This window comes from Colius striatus, chromosome 6 (assembly GCF_028858725.1).
Source record: "Colius striatus isolate bColStr4 chromosome 6, bColStr4.1.hap1, whole genome shotgun sequence".
Lineage (NCBI taxonomy): Eukaryota > Metazoa > Chordata > Aves > Coliiformes > Coliidae > Colius > Colius striatus.
This window is the reverse complement of record NC_084764.1, coordinates 39,853,834-39,869,046: the sequence shown is the minus strand read 5'-3', so window position 1 is coordinate 39,869,046 and position 15,213 is coordinate 39,853,834. Positions and strand designations below refer to the sequence as shown.

The window sequence follows — 15,213 nt, the reverse complement described above, 5'->3', positions numbered from 1 at the left end:
ATAGAACCATTGCTGTTAGAAAAGACCTTAAAGATCATTGAGCCCAACCACTCCCCTCACACTGCCAAGTCCATGGCTAAACCATGTCCCTCAGCACCTCATCTATACATCTTTTAAGTATCTCCAGGGATGGTGACTCCATAACCTCCCTGGGCAGCCTCTGCCAGTGTTTAACAACCCTCTCAGGGAAGAAGTTCTTCCTCCCCACCAATCTAAACCTCTCCTGGTGCAACTTGAGCCCATTTCCTCTTGTCCTATCACTCGTTACTGGGGAAAAGAGAAGCAACTACCTGTGGTGACAAGTGTAGAAAAGGTGGGAGAACTCTCACAGGCTAATCAAAAATCCTGTTTTCTACTAGGAAACATTACAGAAATGGGCTGAGTCTTGGGTGATTTCCACTGCAACACTGGCAACAATTCTGTGTTCAACCAAAGCCCTTACCCTCATGCTGACCTCTCCTCTCTGTGCACTTCCCCTCTCCAGCACTGCTGTTCATTCCTGGTTTACAAAAATCCATTCCAGTGAGGGGACACAGTTCAGCATTTAACTTGTAATGAGCATCAGCTGGTTCAACTCTGCATTATTTGGGGGTTGGACTGGATGATGTCTAAAGGTTCCTTCCAACCCCTACCATTCTATGATTCTATACAGAGTAAGAATTGACTTGTCTGAGGAGTTACATGCTCATTAGGGAAGTGTATTTCATAAAACATGTAAAAACAACCCTTTTCTGCGATTCCTCTCCAGGAAAGTCGGCTGCAAAGGAAAGGACCTACCAGCAACTCGTGAGATGAGCTCTAAGGTGAGCCTGCTGCTTCTGACACTGCTGCAGTGGCAGCCACACAAGCTGAGGTGTGGGAGCAGAAGGGTGAGCGCTGGGGGAGCACAGGGCTGCTTGCCCCCATCACCAGACACACTGACAGTCCCCACAGACAGTGGCAAAACATTAATGACACGTCCTCCATGTGTGCAGCCGCGAAGCACCGGCGCCACTGCCCAGCCACTGCCCCACAGCTGGACTCCTTTGAAATGAGCACCTTATAAAATGCACCATTCTCTCTCCCAAGGTACTGTACACTATTGAGGTTAAAAAACAACACCACAATCTTTCATTAGAAAAAGTAATTACATTATTCTTATACAGCAGGGATAGTCTACATTTGTTCATCTAGAAAAATCTGTGTCTTACAAACCCTTTCCATGCAATGCAACCATTTCTTACTTCAAAGGTGGTATAAAAAGACAACCACAGCAGTCCTAAACCTCGGAACACCACGTGTAAAACAAAACCGAGGTGCATCCTTTTATTGAAGGTGTTAGATAAGATAGATACAACCACAAAGATTCAACAAGATGTAGCTTTTGTGTGTGTGTGTGTGTTTTTTGTTTGGTTTCCACCAAGTGCCTACAGTACCAAAAAAATTACAGTGACTGTGAAGAGTGTGCAGTTATTACTTCAAGCAACGTGCCTCTTCAGCTGCTGTCTGTCCTGCTAACCTGAGACAGACTGCTGTGCTACTGATTACTGTGGTGGAGTTTCTGCATCTAACCCCTCAGTATTCAATCACCTTGCAAGCTTAAGAACACTGCACCTACAAAATAGTGTTATCTAATGCATCAAAGTATAAAGTGTGTCACTTAAAGTTTAAAAATCTATAGAAAAAGTTTGTTTTCCGTACAAAAATGCTGAAGTTTTGCCAAGATATACATTTTGAGATGTGAAATGACACGTTCCCTGCGAGACAGAAAGGAGGCTCTAACTGTGAGGCATTTCTTTAGCTGCAGCAGTGTTTTGGTATAAGTGGAGTCTCCTGGGCTTGCTCTCTAAGTTGGTGGAGGCCCGTTGGTGTAGCGCAGCATGGGATAGAAGGAACGGGCAAAGTTATTGGCCTGGGTGCAGCTGTAGTCTTCTTCAGAAGATGGAATCATGCAAGCCAGGAGTAAAAGCAGTAGAAAGAACAACTGAAGAGGTAAAGCTGCTCGTAATACGCGGTTAAAGAAGGAGGGAGACTGAGGAATGGCTTGAATAGCTTGTGGATGGCTTTCACCTCTGCAAAGGAGAAGGGAAAAAACAAAGGCATTTTAGAGTTTGCATTAAGCAAGGTGTTTTAACTCCCTCTCTAGGATTCCCACTCCCCTGCTGAGGTGCAGGGAAAAGGCACTGCACACAAAACACTCCAACTGGAGCTCTAAAGCGCACGAGGCTGCTCAGTGGGAAAGCAGCAGCCGGTTCAGGTTTACTGTCCTCACTCCTGAAGGAGGATCATGTATTTGTAACAGCTTAGATCTGTGTGTTTTTACTCTGGTTTCAGATGCAAACTGAACTTTTCCCAGGAAACAAACCAACCCTTGTAAATACACAATGAAGTCCAAAGGAAAGGCACCACTCAGACTGATTCAGCTCTTCTCTGCCTCAGCACTACTCAGACCTATCCTTCAAGCTGGTCCTGTCAACAGTGGGGGGTTGAAGCTCTCCATTTATCCCTCATGTTCTGCTTGTCATTTGTGGCTCTAAGCTGCAAGTTTCTTTTTCCAGGTATGCTGGTTGAATTAAAGGAAGTTTTAAAACTAAAATATTCTCCCATTTGGCACACAGAATACTTCTACAGAAGTAAGGACAAGGCAAGCTGCACACTGGCCCAGGAGCTGGAAAGGAAACCTTTAGCTCCTGGACAGGAGTTAAAGGAAACCATTCACCAAGGTGCAGCTCAGGGTTGGGAAGGCAGAGAGCCTAGAGGTAGGCAGAAATCTGTTCCTCTGAGGAACAGCTGCCCAGGTTTCTGCTGGCACTGAGTTCAGCTCTAACATTTTTCACTATCCTTCAAGAGATCAGGCAAATATTATATTAAATATTAAAATAATACCTTGTGCTGCTGCTGTTTCTGCCTTCTGCAGTTCTCCTTACGTTGACCTGGTGAGAGAAATAACTTTTAGTATCCAGGTTTCAAAAGCTACCAAGGAATCTCTCAAAACAAAGATGGGGTAGAGTTTAAAGTCTTGTAAATTCTGTAGTTAAGTACATGCATCTAAAAGGTTAAATGATTACATTTGAGGAACTTTCAGGTTAAATATGTCAAAACATGCTATATGCTGACAGCAAAATATCAGAAAGACTTGCCTTCTTCCCAGCAGGGCTGGATTTGGCTGCGATGGGATGATGGACTCCTGTGTCCAAGTCATCTGGAACTAGCAGGAACGTTCTGGTATCCTACAAGGCAAGCACACCTTTCTCTTTAAAATGCACATTCCAAACTCACAACAGATGAAGTGCAAAGAGCCCTCTCTCCTTGCCTCTGCAGGTGCACAGCCCCTTGCCTCTTGAGATGTGCTTTACCGGGGTGAGCAGCTGCTCCAGCTCACCAGCATAAAGACACGTTTTACTATGCAGAACCCAGAGGAATGACAATGGAACAGGTATGTACAGGTATGAACTTGACTATATCTCTGACACCTCTTAGGATAAGCAACCTACTGCTGTGACCCAGACTCCTGCGTGCTCATTACACACTCCTGGCCTGTTGCTTGGAGAATTCAGGTTGCAAGGGATCTCAGGAAGTTCATCTAGTCCACCTTCCTGCTCAAAGCAAGGTCAGCTATGAGACCAGCCCAAAAGCCTTAACTCAAAACCTTACCCTGTGTGCTCTTCAAACTCCTCAAGGATGGAGACTGTACAGCCTGTCTGACCACTGTTTCATTACTGTACTAGCCTCATGGTGCTGAAGTTTTTCCTATTGCCAGACTTAACTGGTTTTTTTTCAGCTTATGAAGGTGGAAGAACTTGAGCTGTAAGTCAGCCTTTTATAAATACCTTTACTTTTAGTATGTTATTACTTTCTAGTAAGAAAGATCCATGAATAATAAGTACTCAGACTCTGACTCACCAGATTTCCTTGTATTGTTTTTAAGTCATGTGAAACTTGTTCAGTAAGCTGTTTCAGTTTCCTTCTGATTACACGGACCTTCTCATCAGCTTCGACGTAATCACCATCTGATTTCAGCAGCAGGTAAGTAGTGAGTTCCTGAAGCGAATTTGCTTTAAGTTGTTGCTCCAGCAGCTCTTTCTCCAGTTGCTTAGAACAAACAAACAAACAAAAAACAGTGCAACAGTTACTCTCAGCTTGAAGGGTGTTCTCATAAAAGGAGGAACTCTGCGGAGGCTTTAAAGAACAACTCAACCTGCCTGAGCATCTGCAATACATGGGAATGGATATTACAGCTACACAAGACATTCCATTCCATTCCATTCCATTCCATTCCATTCCATTCCATTCCATTCCATTCCATTCCATTCCATTCCATTCCATGATTCTATGAAATGGAGTTATCTTGAGGAGATTGGTTGCACCTGCTTGAACTAACATTTAGGAATAGTTCTAGCAGTAACTAATCTGTACAGAAAAGACTTGAAATCCTGGAAACTGAAAGTCTTACTCCAGCATAAATTCCTCATGAGGAATTTAAAATGCATGATTATGGCACAAATGGCATACAGGCCCTTGGTTTTGCCTCATACAGGCAACCCCTCAGTCCACCTCAGAAACCAGGCACGTGCCTGAAGACAGCAGGTTCAAGGACAGGCCTCAGACATCATCAGAAATAAATGTTTTGCCCTGCCTTTAGTGGTGAGAGCTACTGACTCACTGGAAGAGCCAAGGTGCTGTAGTTAAGACTACACTTACCATTAGCTCCTTTTGGCATTCCAGTACTGTGTTGAGGTCAGCATTTGGATCTGTGACTTGTGCTTCCTTCCTCCGGCTATCAGCACTTGCTAACCACAGGATTAGCTTTTGGCTCTCATCGTGGAAGTCCTAGAGAAGTGAAAGATTTGTGCACAAAAGAAAAACCCCTTTTGCAGTGCTTTCACTTGGCTTTGCCCACAAACAAAATGACCATCCCAGATTAGACAGAGCCACCAACAATGTCACAATCAGTGAGGCTACAGCAACCTCCTCACACTATTCTACCTGTGTAATAAAAGGTTATTGTCCAGCTGAAGGACAGCTGTAGCAGCCCTTTAAACCCAGAGTCAAGTTTATAGGAAAATTAATGATCTTGGGTTCTGAGTAACCATTCCACTGACATGCAGCAATTACCCCTTTGCCTTCTCCCCTCATCTACACCCTAAAGAGGAGTCCTCTCATAAGCTGGCACGTGGTATGCACCTGGCAATGAAGGAGGGCTTGTTGTAAACCTTTCCTCCAGCTGTCCAAGGCGTGAGTCGCTTTGTCCCAGTGCAAGTTCACCTTCCGCAGCCTGTTCTGAAGCTCTTTGAACTCTGTGCTGTCTGCATTCTGGAACTCTTTGCTGCTCAGGTTAACAGAAAGCACCACTGTCTTGTAGTTATCAAATGCTTTGAGTATATCCTGGTAGAAAAAAGAGGATTAGAAACTTCTTTAAATGATAAAAAAACATATTATTTGCAACATAACTATTGTAGAACGAAGCCCAGGTATCATGGAAAGCTGTTGGAATCTGGTGCCTGTGTAGATACTGCTAAGGCTTTTTTTTTTAAGCCAAAACCTTCACTTTGAAGAAAACAAATTTGGCTGGGTTTGTGCTGCTCCTTAAGTCATAGGCACTCTGGCTTAATCCACATCTGCCCTTCAACTCTCTGAGCTCTCGGACGTTTGGACAAATATTCACGCAGGTCACTGCCATGTGACGACCTCTTCATTTATAAGGTTTTAGTGCCTCAGAAACCACAATCACAGAATCACAGAATCTTAAGGGCTGGAAGGGATCTCAAAAGAGCATCCAGTCCAACAGCCCTGCCAGAGCAGGAGCAGCTAGAGTAGGTCACACAGGAACTCATCCAAGTGGGTTTGGAATGTCCCCAGAGAAGAGAGACTCAATAACCCATCTGAGCCGTCTGTTCCAGTGCTGAAAGGACAGCTGGAGGTCCTCCATCCTCCTGCTCCAAGTAGGGCCAACTTCAAACTCAAGAGCAGATTGCTCAGACTGTCATTCAGTGAAACTGAGTATCTTGCAGGATGGAGGTACTGGAGTCACCATCCCTGGAGGGGTTTCAGAGAGGGGTGGATGTTGCACTTAGTGGTTGATAGGGCTGGGACAAAGGCTGCACTCGATGGGCTTAAAGGTCTCTTCCAGCTGAAATGATTCTATGATTCTGTGGAGATTCCCCATTTCCTCTGGGTCCCTGGTCCCACACTGGGCCACCTCCTTGTGAGAAATTCTTTTTCTTCTCTCTAGTCAAAGTTTCTCACAGCCCACTTCTCTGACCTGTAAAGGTACCCCCCACATGGCACTCCTGCCTGCTCTCATTCTCTCCCTTAAAACTGCAAGGGAAATAACACTGAATTTGCCAAGTCACAGTGCTATCCTCTGAGCACCTTTTTGCTAAGGCAGAGCCTATGGTTTTGAAGGTTTTTCTTAAAATATGGATGCCAAACAATAGCTCAAGGAGTTTACAGTTTGAATCAAGGGTACTCAGTCTTTTTCAAGTTGTGGGCTCTTGCAGGAGAAAAGTAAGAGCTGCAGGATGAGTGCTGCAATCAGCACAGCTCAGACTGCTTCCCTTGGCAGCCTTTGTAACTGAGTCAATCTATACCTTCTCAAGATCTGCATCCCACTTGTTGAAAGATGATGGTCTAAATCCTATTTCTCCCAGAGAACCCTGTCTCCCTTCTTCAAGCAATAAAGTTTCTTTCAGTATTAGACACTGCAAACAGTCCACCACAGACTTCTAAACACCAGTAAGCCAGGCTGCAGCCAGCCTGGCTTTATCCTTATCCAGGGCAATGGGGATGTGCTGATACCTCATGAAATGCACAGGCTGGCTCTTTTAGACACTCCCAGAAAGCCAAGCTGTCTGAAAAGGGGATTTGCAGCCACCTGGACCTCTCTGAAGAAAACGCAGAAGCGAGAAGTGAAGCTCTGCCCCTTGAAGGGAAGCACTTCTCTGCACTGGAAAGACATCACTATGCCTTTTGTAAGGCTCGGTGCCTAAGCCAGGTCAGCTGACGGAACCAGTCGAGTCGATCGCAGGGGAGTGCAGAGTCATCCTCCCTGGCCTAACGACTACTCATGGACCTGGAAGCTTAAGTGTATTCTCCACATGCCTAAGAAATCCCTTCTCTGTCCTGGAAAGTGTCTTGTTTCTGAGTGTCATGCCAAGTGTGACGTCAAACTGAGCAGTAGCCTCAGGATTTATGTGACTTCACACAAAGCCGCTGGCAGAGTGGTGGGCACGCAAGGATTTGGCACTGCCACAAGTGCTCTCTCAGAGTTCAACCTGAGGCATTCTGTTGCCTGAGCCCTAGGGACCTATTCCTTACACGTACCCTGGTAACCTGCTGGTTCAATTTGCAGACCTGACTTAGTCCTAACGTACAGAAGCCAAGATTCACAGAAGGCATAATACCAGAACCACACAAGCTGACAAATGTCGCTGTTATTGTCCCTCTCGTTGTCTCTAGACTTCTGTTCCTTGGCTGAAGATTAGTACAGACTGACTATTTATTCCTTGTTTTTAACTATTCCATTCACTGAGAAACCTGCATTTGTTAAGGGACAAAATGCAACTGCAGCTTGTGAAAGGCTGTATCCTTCAACTGTTGGACAAAGGTGCTATTGCTCCTATAAAGGAGCTAAGCTTTTTTTTTCATATACCATAGTGCTAAAACCCTCAGCTTTAGAGCTAATCTTTCTCACTCTTCCTGTTGGAGCTACAACAGCTCCCCATATTAATTCAATTAAAAAATCAGCCTAGACTTTAGAGGCTGTAGACCCAGCTAATTTTCAAGCTGTTTCTGATTTGCAGAAAAGAGAATGGAATAGAACAAGGTAAAAAACAATGCTGATGTCACTGGAGAGAATATCCAAGCCCCCAACACAAAGCCTGACCTTAGGCACCTGGGGAGTCTAAGCTTTCATTACTTAGCTTTTAACTAAGTTTGTTTGCAAAATCAGAAGGCCTAAAAAGAGAAGCTTGGGGCTGAATGTTTTGGTTTTGGAGGGAATAAAGTGTCTCTACAAGAAAACAGAAAGGGAGAGGTATTGATTTCAGCATGGCTGCCTTTTGTACCCAGGCATATTGCCTCCAAATCTCTGCATTTGTAGACAGGTGCACCTTACTCAATTACACTCTTTAGTCCTCTCAGTTGAAAGCAGCTCCTCTAGGGCATGCACACACTGTTATTAGCATTTATGCTGTCAACAGACCTCAAGAGCACAAAGACAATGGTAAAGAGCATCAGCATCTTGAAATCTCACCTCTCAAGTCTGCCATAACTTACTTTCAATTTCTTGACCCTTTGTTCCAACACCTGCATGCTGGTTGGAGGTTTCACTTTTTGCAGCTCTTCCAACTCTCTTTCAGTCTGATCAAGCCAAGCAGAGACATCACTGAGATCTGAGTTCAGCTGCTGCCACTGCTGCAATTTCTGTTTCATCCTGAGTTTATTTCTGAGGTCTTGAGCTTGGATGAGCTCCCACCTATCAATAACACCTACAAATGACAGAACAGCAAATCTTCACTAAGTGTGTAGAACAAATGCAAGAATTTCCTAAGTAAATTACTCTCCAATCCACTTAAGGCCAAATAATTGCTACCAGTCTGTAAGCTGCCTGTGACTGGTCAAATACTCTGTAGTAATACAGAGGATTTTAATGACATGAACTGAAGATGTTTTAAGTCACTTGGAAGAACAGAGCAAATCTAAGGAGACAAAATTCATTGAGCCCAGTGTGATTTGGCAGACACCAAAACTCATCATGGGGCATGAACTATGATCCAGCAGTTAGGATTTGGGCCTGTGTTTCACCAATTCAGTGCTAAAGGGAGTCAGAGGTTCCCCTGTGTGACCTCTAACATTATTTCTGGAAGCACACCTAAGCACTTCTCAGAGCTTTCCTTACTCATCACAGGTATGGGCTCAACCCTGGTCCATTTGTGAGACCAGAGACACAACTAAGCTGCTACAGACAGCTGCAGTCTTCTTTTTATCACTTGATTCACTTTAGCAATTACAGTACACATGTCTTATTACAATCTCAAGCACCCAAAACCAGGAATGAGGTACTAAAAGGTTAAGAGAACCATCTTGTTGGCCTATTTGGAAGAAAGGACCACAGTGAAGAAGAAAATACAATAGCAGCTTTGACAAAACATTTCTGTAAATGGGAGCTGTAGTATCTTGTTATATGGAGTACCAATAACTGAGAAGACCAACTCTAGCAATCTTATTTTAGACAAAGAGACACGCTTCTCTGGATTGAAATCTGATTCAAAGTCTCTGAAGTATTCAGTGTCACACAAAAGTGAAATTGTTCCTGTTCATTCTGACCAGCAAAGAGACAGAAGTGTATTATGAGTGATAAAAATCTCAATTCTGGCAGAAAATGTTAAAGCTTGCAAGAGCAAACATGGGTTGGACAGTCCCAGGTGAGATGGCAGCTCAGTGAATCTTAGCAAAATGCATTGATTTAGGTGACAGATTTCTGTTTTGCTCCTGTCATGGTTTAAGCCCAGCTGGCACCAACCAAACCCCACAGCCACTTGCTCGCTCCCCCCACACCTTGGCAGGATGGGGAGGAGAATCAAGAGGAAAAAATAAAGCTTTGTGGGCTGAGATAAGAACAATTTAATGGGCCAGCACAAGGAGAGAACAACCAGCCCTAAGGAAAGCAGAGGAACACCGAAAGCGAGGGGTGCCTGATGTAATTGCTCACTGCCCATGGCCTCGGCTCCGGGTCACAGGCCAAACCCCACAGCACTGAAGTCACTCCTAATGATCCATACCTGGCTGCTGCTCTGCAGCTGATATATTCATAAGCTCTTGGTCATCTTGGGCTTCTTCATCACTCATGTCAGCAGATGTCATCTTCTCCTTGTTGCTGCTGCTGCTGGCAGAGCTGAGCTGTTTCACCTGGAATGACATTTTGGTGGTGAGCCCTGGAGGTTTAGCAAGCTACCAAACCTTGGTTTGTGTAAGGGGTGGTTGGGCTGCTGCTGAGCTCTTGCACAGCAGATTTATGCCATCTCTCTGTGCCTTCTCAGTAAACATACACCATAGCAACACTCACTAGAACAAGACTGGACACTCCAAGTTCATTGCTTTTGCACTACATGTACATTTGCTGATGCTCTTTGTTGGATTCTTGGATTGGGAAATATTGACTCTAAAGCTCTAAGAGTGGGTTAATGATGACAAAAGCAGGCAGACAACCAGTACCACCTTGTGCCTGGAAGAGTGCTGACAACTGGTCTGGGTGCACTGAGCCTGGGAGCCTTGGGGAACCAGCCACTCAAACAGTTATCAAGGGAGGGTTATTTCCAACCTCTCTTTAGAGGAGAGCGTTCAATTCTCTCAGAGGTGTCCTATGAGAACAGAGAAAGTAAGTTCCTCCAAACACTGACTCTGGTCAGGAGCCTAACATGACTGTTCTAACTGCAAGTTAAGGAGGTTTTTCTAGTGAGTGGACAGAGATTCTCACTGGTTAACCAGAAATAATGCCTAAGCTTGCATACAGTGAACATTGCCCCCATGACTGCGCTTTTCCTTGATGCTGGAGAAGAGAATGGAGTTACACAGGAACAGCAAACAGACTGTGCTGTACAGGTTAAGTACCCACAGAGCCTCCAACTCACATAGTCTGGTTTATAGGGAGTACTTGTCTCTGGACCAGACAACACATTTTCAACCATCTCTGCCTGGTTGTATCGCTGTTTCCTGCAGACTGGGCTCTCTGGAGAATGCCAAGGATGAGCTTCTGTAACAGGCTTTCCTGAAACAAATAAAACCAAAACCATATGCCAAGAGTGCAAAATCCCCTCTCCACAAGGAAGCTGTTGCTTTGTATGAAGTTAGAAAGCGTTCTGAATAAAATGGCATCAAGTTATGGCATAAAAAAACATGACAGTTCTGCAGCTTTCCTTGCAAAGCATGCACATTTGCAAAACATCAACAGTGTTTCAAAGGTGATGAGATGAGAGCCATGCAGTTACGGGACATTCTGTTTTCTTCTGGGAAATGCTTGAGTACAGCTATGAGTATGCCAAAAAGTAAAAGGAAAAGGCTACACTGTGGGTTTGGAAAGTTTGCATCCCAACATTGCTATCACATATCTACAATGCACTTCAGTTGTATGGATGTGTCCTGATTTGGAGGCTGTGTGTTGTGGATTTACCGGACAGGACACACACGGTTCTGTCATGCATACACCAAAAAAATGAGTGATACGACCCAGAGCAAACCACCAAGAAAGTTCCAAAAGCCTTTGGGATCAATAGGATGAAATGCACCTTAACCACCTTGGCATTTACCAGGCAAAAAATCTAAATGGTGTGTTCTTGACTGCTTTGTGATGTACATGTGAGTACTGCAGAGGAAGAACACCATGACGGGATGAGACATGGTGTCCACACAGGGCAGGGAGTCAGACATTACGTATGAGAGAGGTTGAGGAATAATAGCGTGCAGCACAGGGAGATTGCCATGTTCAGACACATGCATTAGCAGGTGCCTACCAGAAGATGCTTTCAAAGTTTTTGTGGTCATTTTAAGATATGCCTCAGGATTTTCAGTGATTTCTACATCTGAAAAAAGAATAATGTCATTTTTTCCTCACCATTCAGTATCTTCTAACTATCAAAAACAACTGAAACAACGAGGGATTAGCAAAGACAAAGAACAGAGGAAGTTGTTGGTACTATTTTCATTAAACACTCTTAAGAAGCAAAGTTCCTGAACAACTCATGTTTCTGAAAACATAGGCTTGGTCTAGACAATACAATTCCCTTCATCCAGACAGCTAAGAGATGAGCCTGCTTGCATCTATTAATAGTACTTGAAAGCCAACCAACACCTTGCGACCAAGACCTCAATTCCCTCTCCCTTCCCACACAGGGACATCCTGTAGTTGTCCATGTCAAAACCAACAGCTGCCAAATGGTTCTCACCTGACAGAGCACTGTAGTACGTTGCTTCTTCTTCATCTTCATGAGAGGAAGAACCTCCCACATCACCTGTGTGATCCCACTCAAGTGGGATGGAGTCAACGCTGACAGGGGTTTCACAGCCTGATCTCTCATGGCCTGGAGTAGGGGGTGTGAGGTGGCAGAGGGACCGTGTCAAAGAGGGTTCATCACTGATGGCCTTCTTATGCCAGGGGTCGTTCTGGATTTCTCTGGAGTCTTCTGGATCTGTCTCATTTTCAGATGTCTCTTTGTCATCATCCAGTCCCTGAAAACAAATCACAATCATTGGGCATTAATAAGACTTACAACAAATCCACATTGCTTAACGTCCTAATGATTGAGCCACACAAGTACTACTGGGGACTGTTTTGCAGTCAGCTGCAGTAATCAAAGACCATATGCCTAAAATGAAAGGGAAGCACCCTTCCTCTTTTGCCAAACAATGCTTACCTCACTCTCTTTCAAGACACACAACCACCACCATAACATCTCTCTCTAGTTTGCAGGAAAGGGTCCCAGCTCCAAACAGACTGCGCAGGTCAGCAATGAAATGATGCTCAGGCTAGTGTGAACAGCTACTTGTAGATGTTCACACTGCTCCTTCTACTTGGCTTTCTAATAGATGCTTTTTCTTCTTTGAGCCAAAGCAAATTGAGAACCATCTAAATATTCCCAGTGAAGAGTAAAGAGCACATTGTTACCTGTTCAGGGTTCTTCCAAGCAAGGAGATAGATGGAGTCTCACAAATAAATCCACAAAGATATTCTATGTATGTAATTGAAATTAGGAGGGGGGGAAAGGGATCCTAAAACCACCAAAGAAATTGCTGAAGCCCTCAAACTACTACTATCTAAATATGAATCCTGTGAATTATTGCTGAGCTAGTATCCAGGGTCTGCAGATGGAATCCCAACAGGAGAGGTGTGAAGAGACAAGACCAGTGACAAAGGTTTAGCGAAGCTGGCACAACTGCTGAGGAGCTCCTGACCTTTGAACTCAAACCACTCTAGACAAACTGCTAGGTATAAGCAATGAGCACTACAGTTCAAACACCAAAATCGTGCCAAAGCATCAAAACAACTGTTGTTCCTTACAGGATTCCTTGAAGACAGTCTCCGATGGAAGCGGGCAACTCGCCCAAACACTTCATGACAGTAGCGATGAAGTTCTTCCAATTCGTCTTCAATTAGGGTAGCATCCAAAGGTTCACTCTTCTGAATCAAATGCTCCCCAAAAACGATTAGCTGATCAATCTTATTGGTGTTTAGTGTTATTTCCTGCTGGAAACCCTATTTGGAACATACAAGAAAAACAATTACATCTGCAACTCCCCTTTCTAGCCTAAGGTTTGTCCTTTTCTCACTCACTGAAGTGAAAGAAAAGCAGTGACTGACATTGTTGTCTGATTTCGTTTGGCAAATGTCTTTTTACTCAAGGGGTCCAGAGGTTTGTTTTATTAGCAGGAATACAGTTCCAAACAAAGTGTCCCTTTCCACCCATTTGTACATCAATATTACTGCTGTGAGTTGAGCCTGAAGGGGATCACGACACGAGAGTTCAGGTAACTGGGGTTTCTTTTTCTCTCGGGCACACACAACATTTTTCTCAGTAGCAAATAAATTTGTTTGACTGGTTGGGCCTCCAGCCTACACAAGAGCAAATCTACATCCCCAAATGATTAACAGTGCAGGGAGAAAGAAGAAACAAGCATATGAGCAGGCAGCAAAGAACTAATATGTTCTGTTTGAAAGGTCTGTTTAAAGCCTGACCTCTGAACAATGCACTTGGAGGAGAGATTCTCCCTTAATGCCAATTCAAAAAAACATCCCCAGAAAAGTGCCTGAATTTAGGAATGCAGCTTTTGCTGTTAACTTGCATGTGCTCCTTTCCAGGCCAGACATCACTGTCACTCACACTTGGTGTTAGGATAACACAGCAGGATAGAACTGAGTTCAGCCGCTGAATCTGAGTCTAAATGCTGTACGGTTTAATGTCGATTCAGAGGATAAGTCTTAATGTTTTACTGGTGTCTTAAAACAGACTCAGCCCTACAGAGATCTGTTGTGTAAAGTTCCAGTAAAGCAGAGGATTCTGTCAAGAGAGCAGGCCAAAAGGTTGGAGCACGTCTCATATGAGGAAGGGCTGAGGGATCTGGGGCTGTTTAACCTGGAGAGAAGGCGGCTCAGGTGAGACCTTATCACTCTACAACTACCTGAAAGGGAGTTGCAGCGAGGTGGGGGTCAGTCTGTTCTCCCCAGTAACAAGCAATAGAATGAGAGGAAACAGCCTCAGGTTGCACCAGGGGAGGTTCAGGCTGGATGTGAGGAGGAATGTCTTTGCTGCCAGGGCTGTCAGGCATTGGAAGGGGCTGCCCAGGTTGGTGCTGGTGTCACCATCCCTGGAGGGGTTTCAGAACTGGGTGCATGTTGCACTGAGGGAAATGGTTTAGTGGTTGATAGGGCTGGGACAAAGGCTGGACTCTATGAGCTTAAAGGTGTCTTCCAGCTGAAACCATTCAGTGTCTCTATGATCAGCTGGGCTGTATTAACCAACTGCTTTAACAGGATACCTACGTTTAACTGGCGCATTTTGTCATCGAAGTTACTTTTCGAGAAGTGCTCCACGTTTGTCAGCTGAAGGTCCATTTCTGTGAGCCAAACAAGGATGCTTTCCCTTGTCCCCTCAAACTCATCTCTCCGGTTGGTGAAGTGCTGAAGAAGGGAAGCAGAGCTGTCAGGCTTCAGCTACTAAAAAACACTCTGAGAACAGCGTTTTCTTTCAAAACTACTGTTCACCTTAAAGGCCGTCAGGGCACATATGGCAGCATGCCACATATAAAAACTGTCCCCTCCCTGCAGTGACACTGGAACAAAGTGTCCTGTGTTACTACACTATACTTATGTGAGAGGGAATAAAACTTCAGCAGTCCAACAAGCTCCTATTAAATGATATTCTCGCTTCCACACTGTGTACTGTCTCCCACATTGTTATACCAGTGCAACTGTTATTTGGACTGAGGTTTAACACCTAATTTGTTCTAAATTTAGAAGAAAGCCAGACAAAGGCAGCAAGGCCAATGTCACTCCAGTCTTCAAAAAGGGCAAAAAGAACAACCCAGGAAACTACAGGCCGGTCAGCCTCACCTCCATCCCTGGAAAAGTGATGGAACAACTCATCCTGAATGTTATCACTGAACATATGAATAATAAGATGGTTATCAGGGGGAGTCAACATGGCTTCACCAAGGGGAAATCCTGTTTGACCAACCTGACAG

The 15,213-nt window shown here is 44.5% G+C and overlaps 1 protein-coding gene across 2 annotated transcripts in view; it reads right to left on the bottom strand.

Annotated features, from left to right (window-relative positions):
• Window positions 1–1,280: 1,280 nt before the first annotated feature.
• The window catches only part of SYNE2 (spectrin repeat containing nuclear envelope protein 2), a 199,214-nt gene continuing 185,281 nt past the window's right edge, over window positions 1,281–15,213 (bottom strand). Inside the window, exons 106-118 of one of the 2 annotated variants that reach the window (XM_061998801.1) lie at window positions 14,513–14,650; window positions 13,034–13,228; window positions 11,922–12,204; window positions 11,490–11,558; window positions 10,611–10,747; window positions 9,762–9,888; window positions 8,257–8,468; window positions 5,164–5,364; window positions 4,681–4,809; window positions 3,883–4,071; window positions 3,120–3,209; window positions 2,866–2,912; window positions 1,281–2,051 (exon numbers count right to left, since the gene is read on the bottom strand). In XM_061998801.1, the coding sequence (XP_061854785.1) occupies window positions 1,826–2,051; window positions 2,866–2,912; window positions 3,120–3,209; window positions 3,883–4,071; window positions 4,681–4,809; window positions 5,164–5,364; window positions 8,257–8,468; window positions 9,762–9,888; window positions 10,611–10,747; window positions 11,490–11,558; window positions 11,922–12,204; window positions 13,034–13,228; window positions 14,513–14,650 (2,043 nt within the window). In that variant the 3' untranslated portion in view covers window positions 1,281–1,825. The remainder of the gene's footprint in view (window positions 2,052–2,865; window positions 2,913–3,119; window positions 3,210–3,882; window positions 4,072–4,680; window positions 4,810–5,163; window positions 5,365–8,256; window positions 8,469–9,761; window positions 9,889–10,610; window positions 10,748–11,489; window positions 11,559–11,921; window positions 12,205–13,033; window positions 13,229–14,512; window positions 14,651–15,213) is intronic. The other variant, XM_061998802.1, reaches the window with a different exon arrangement.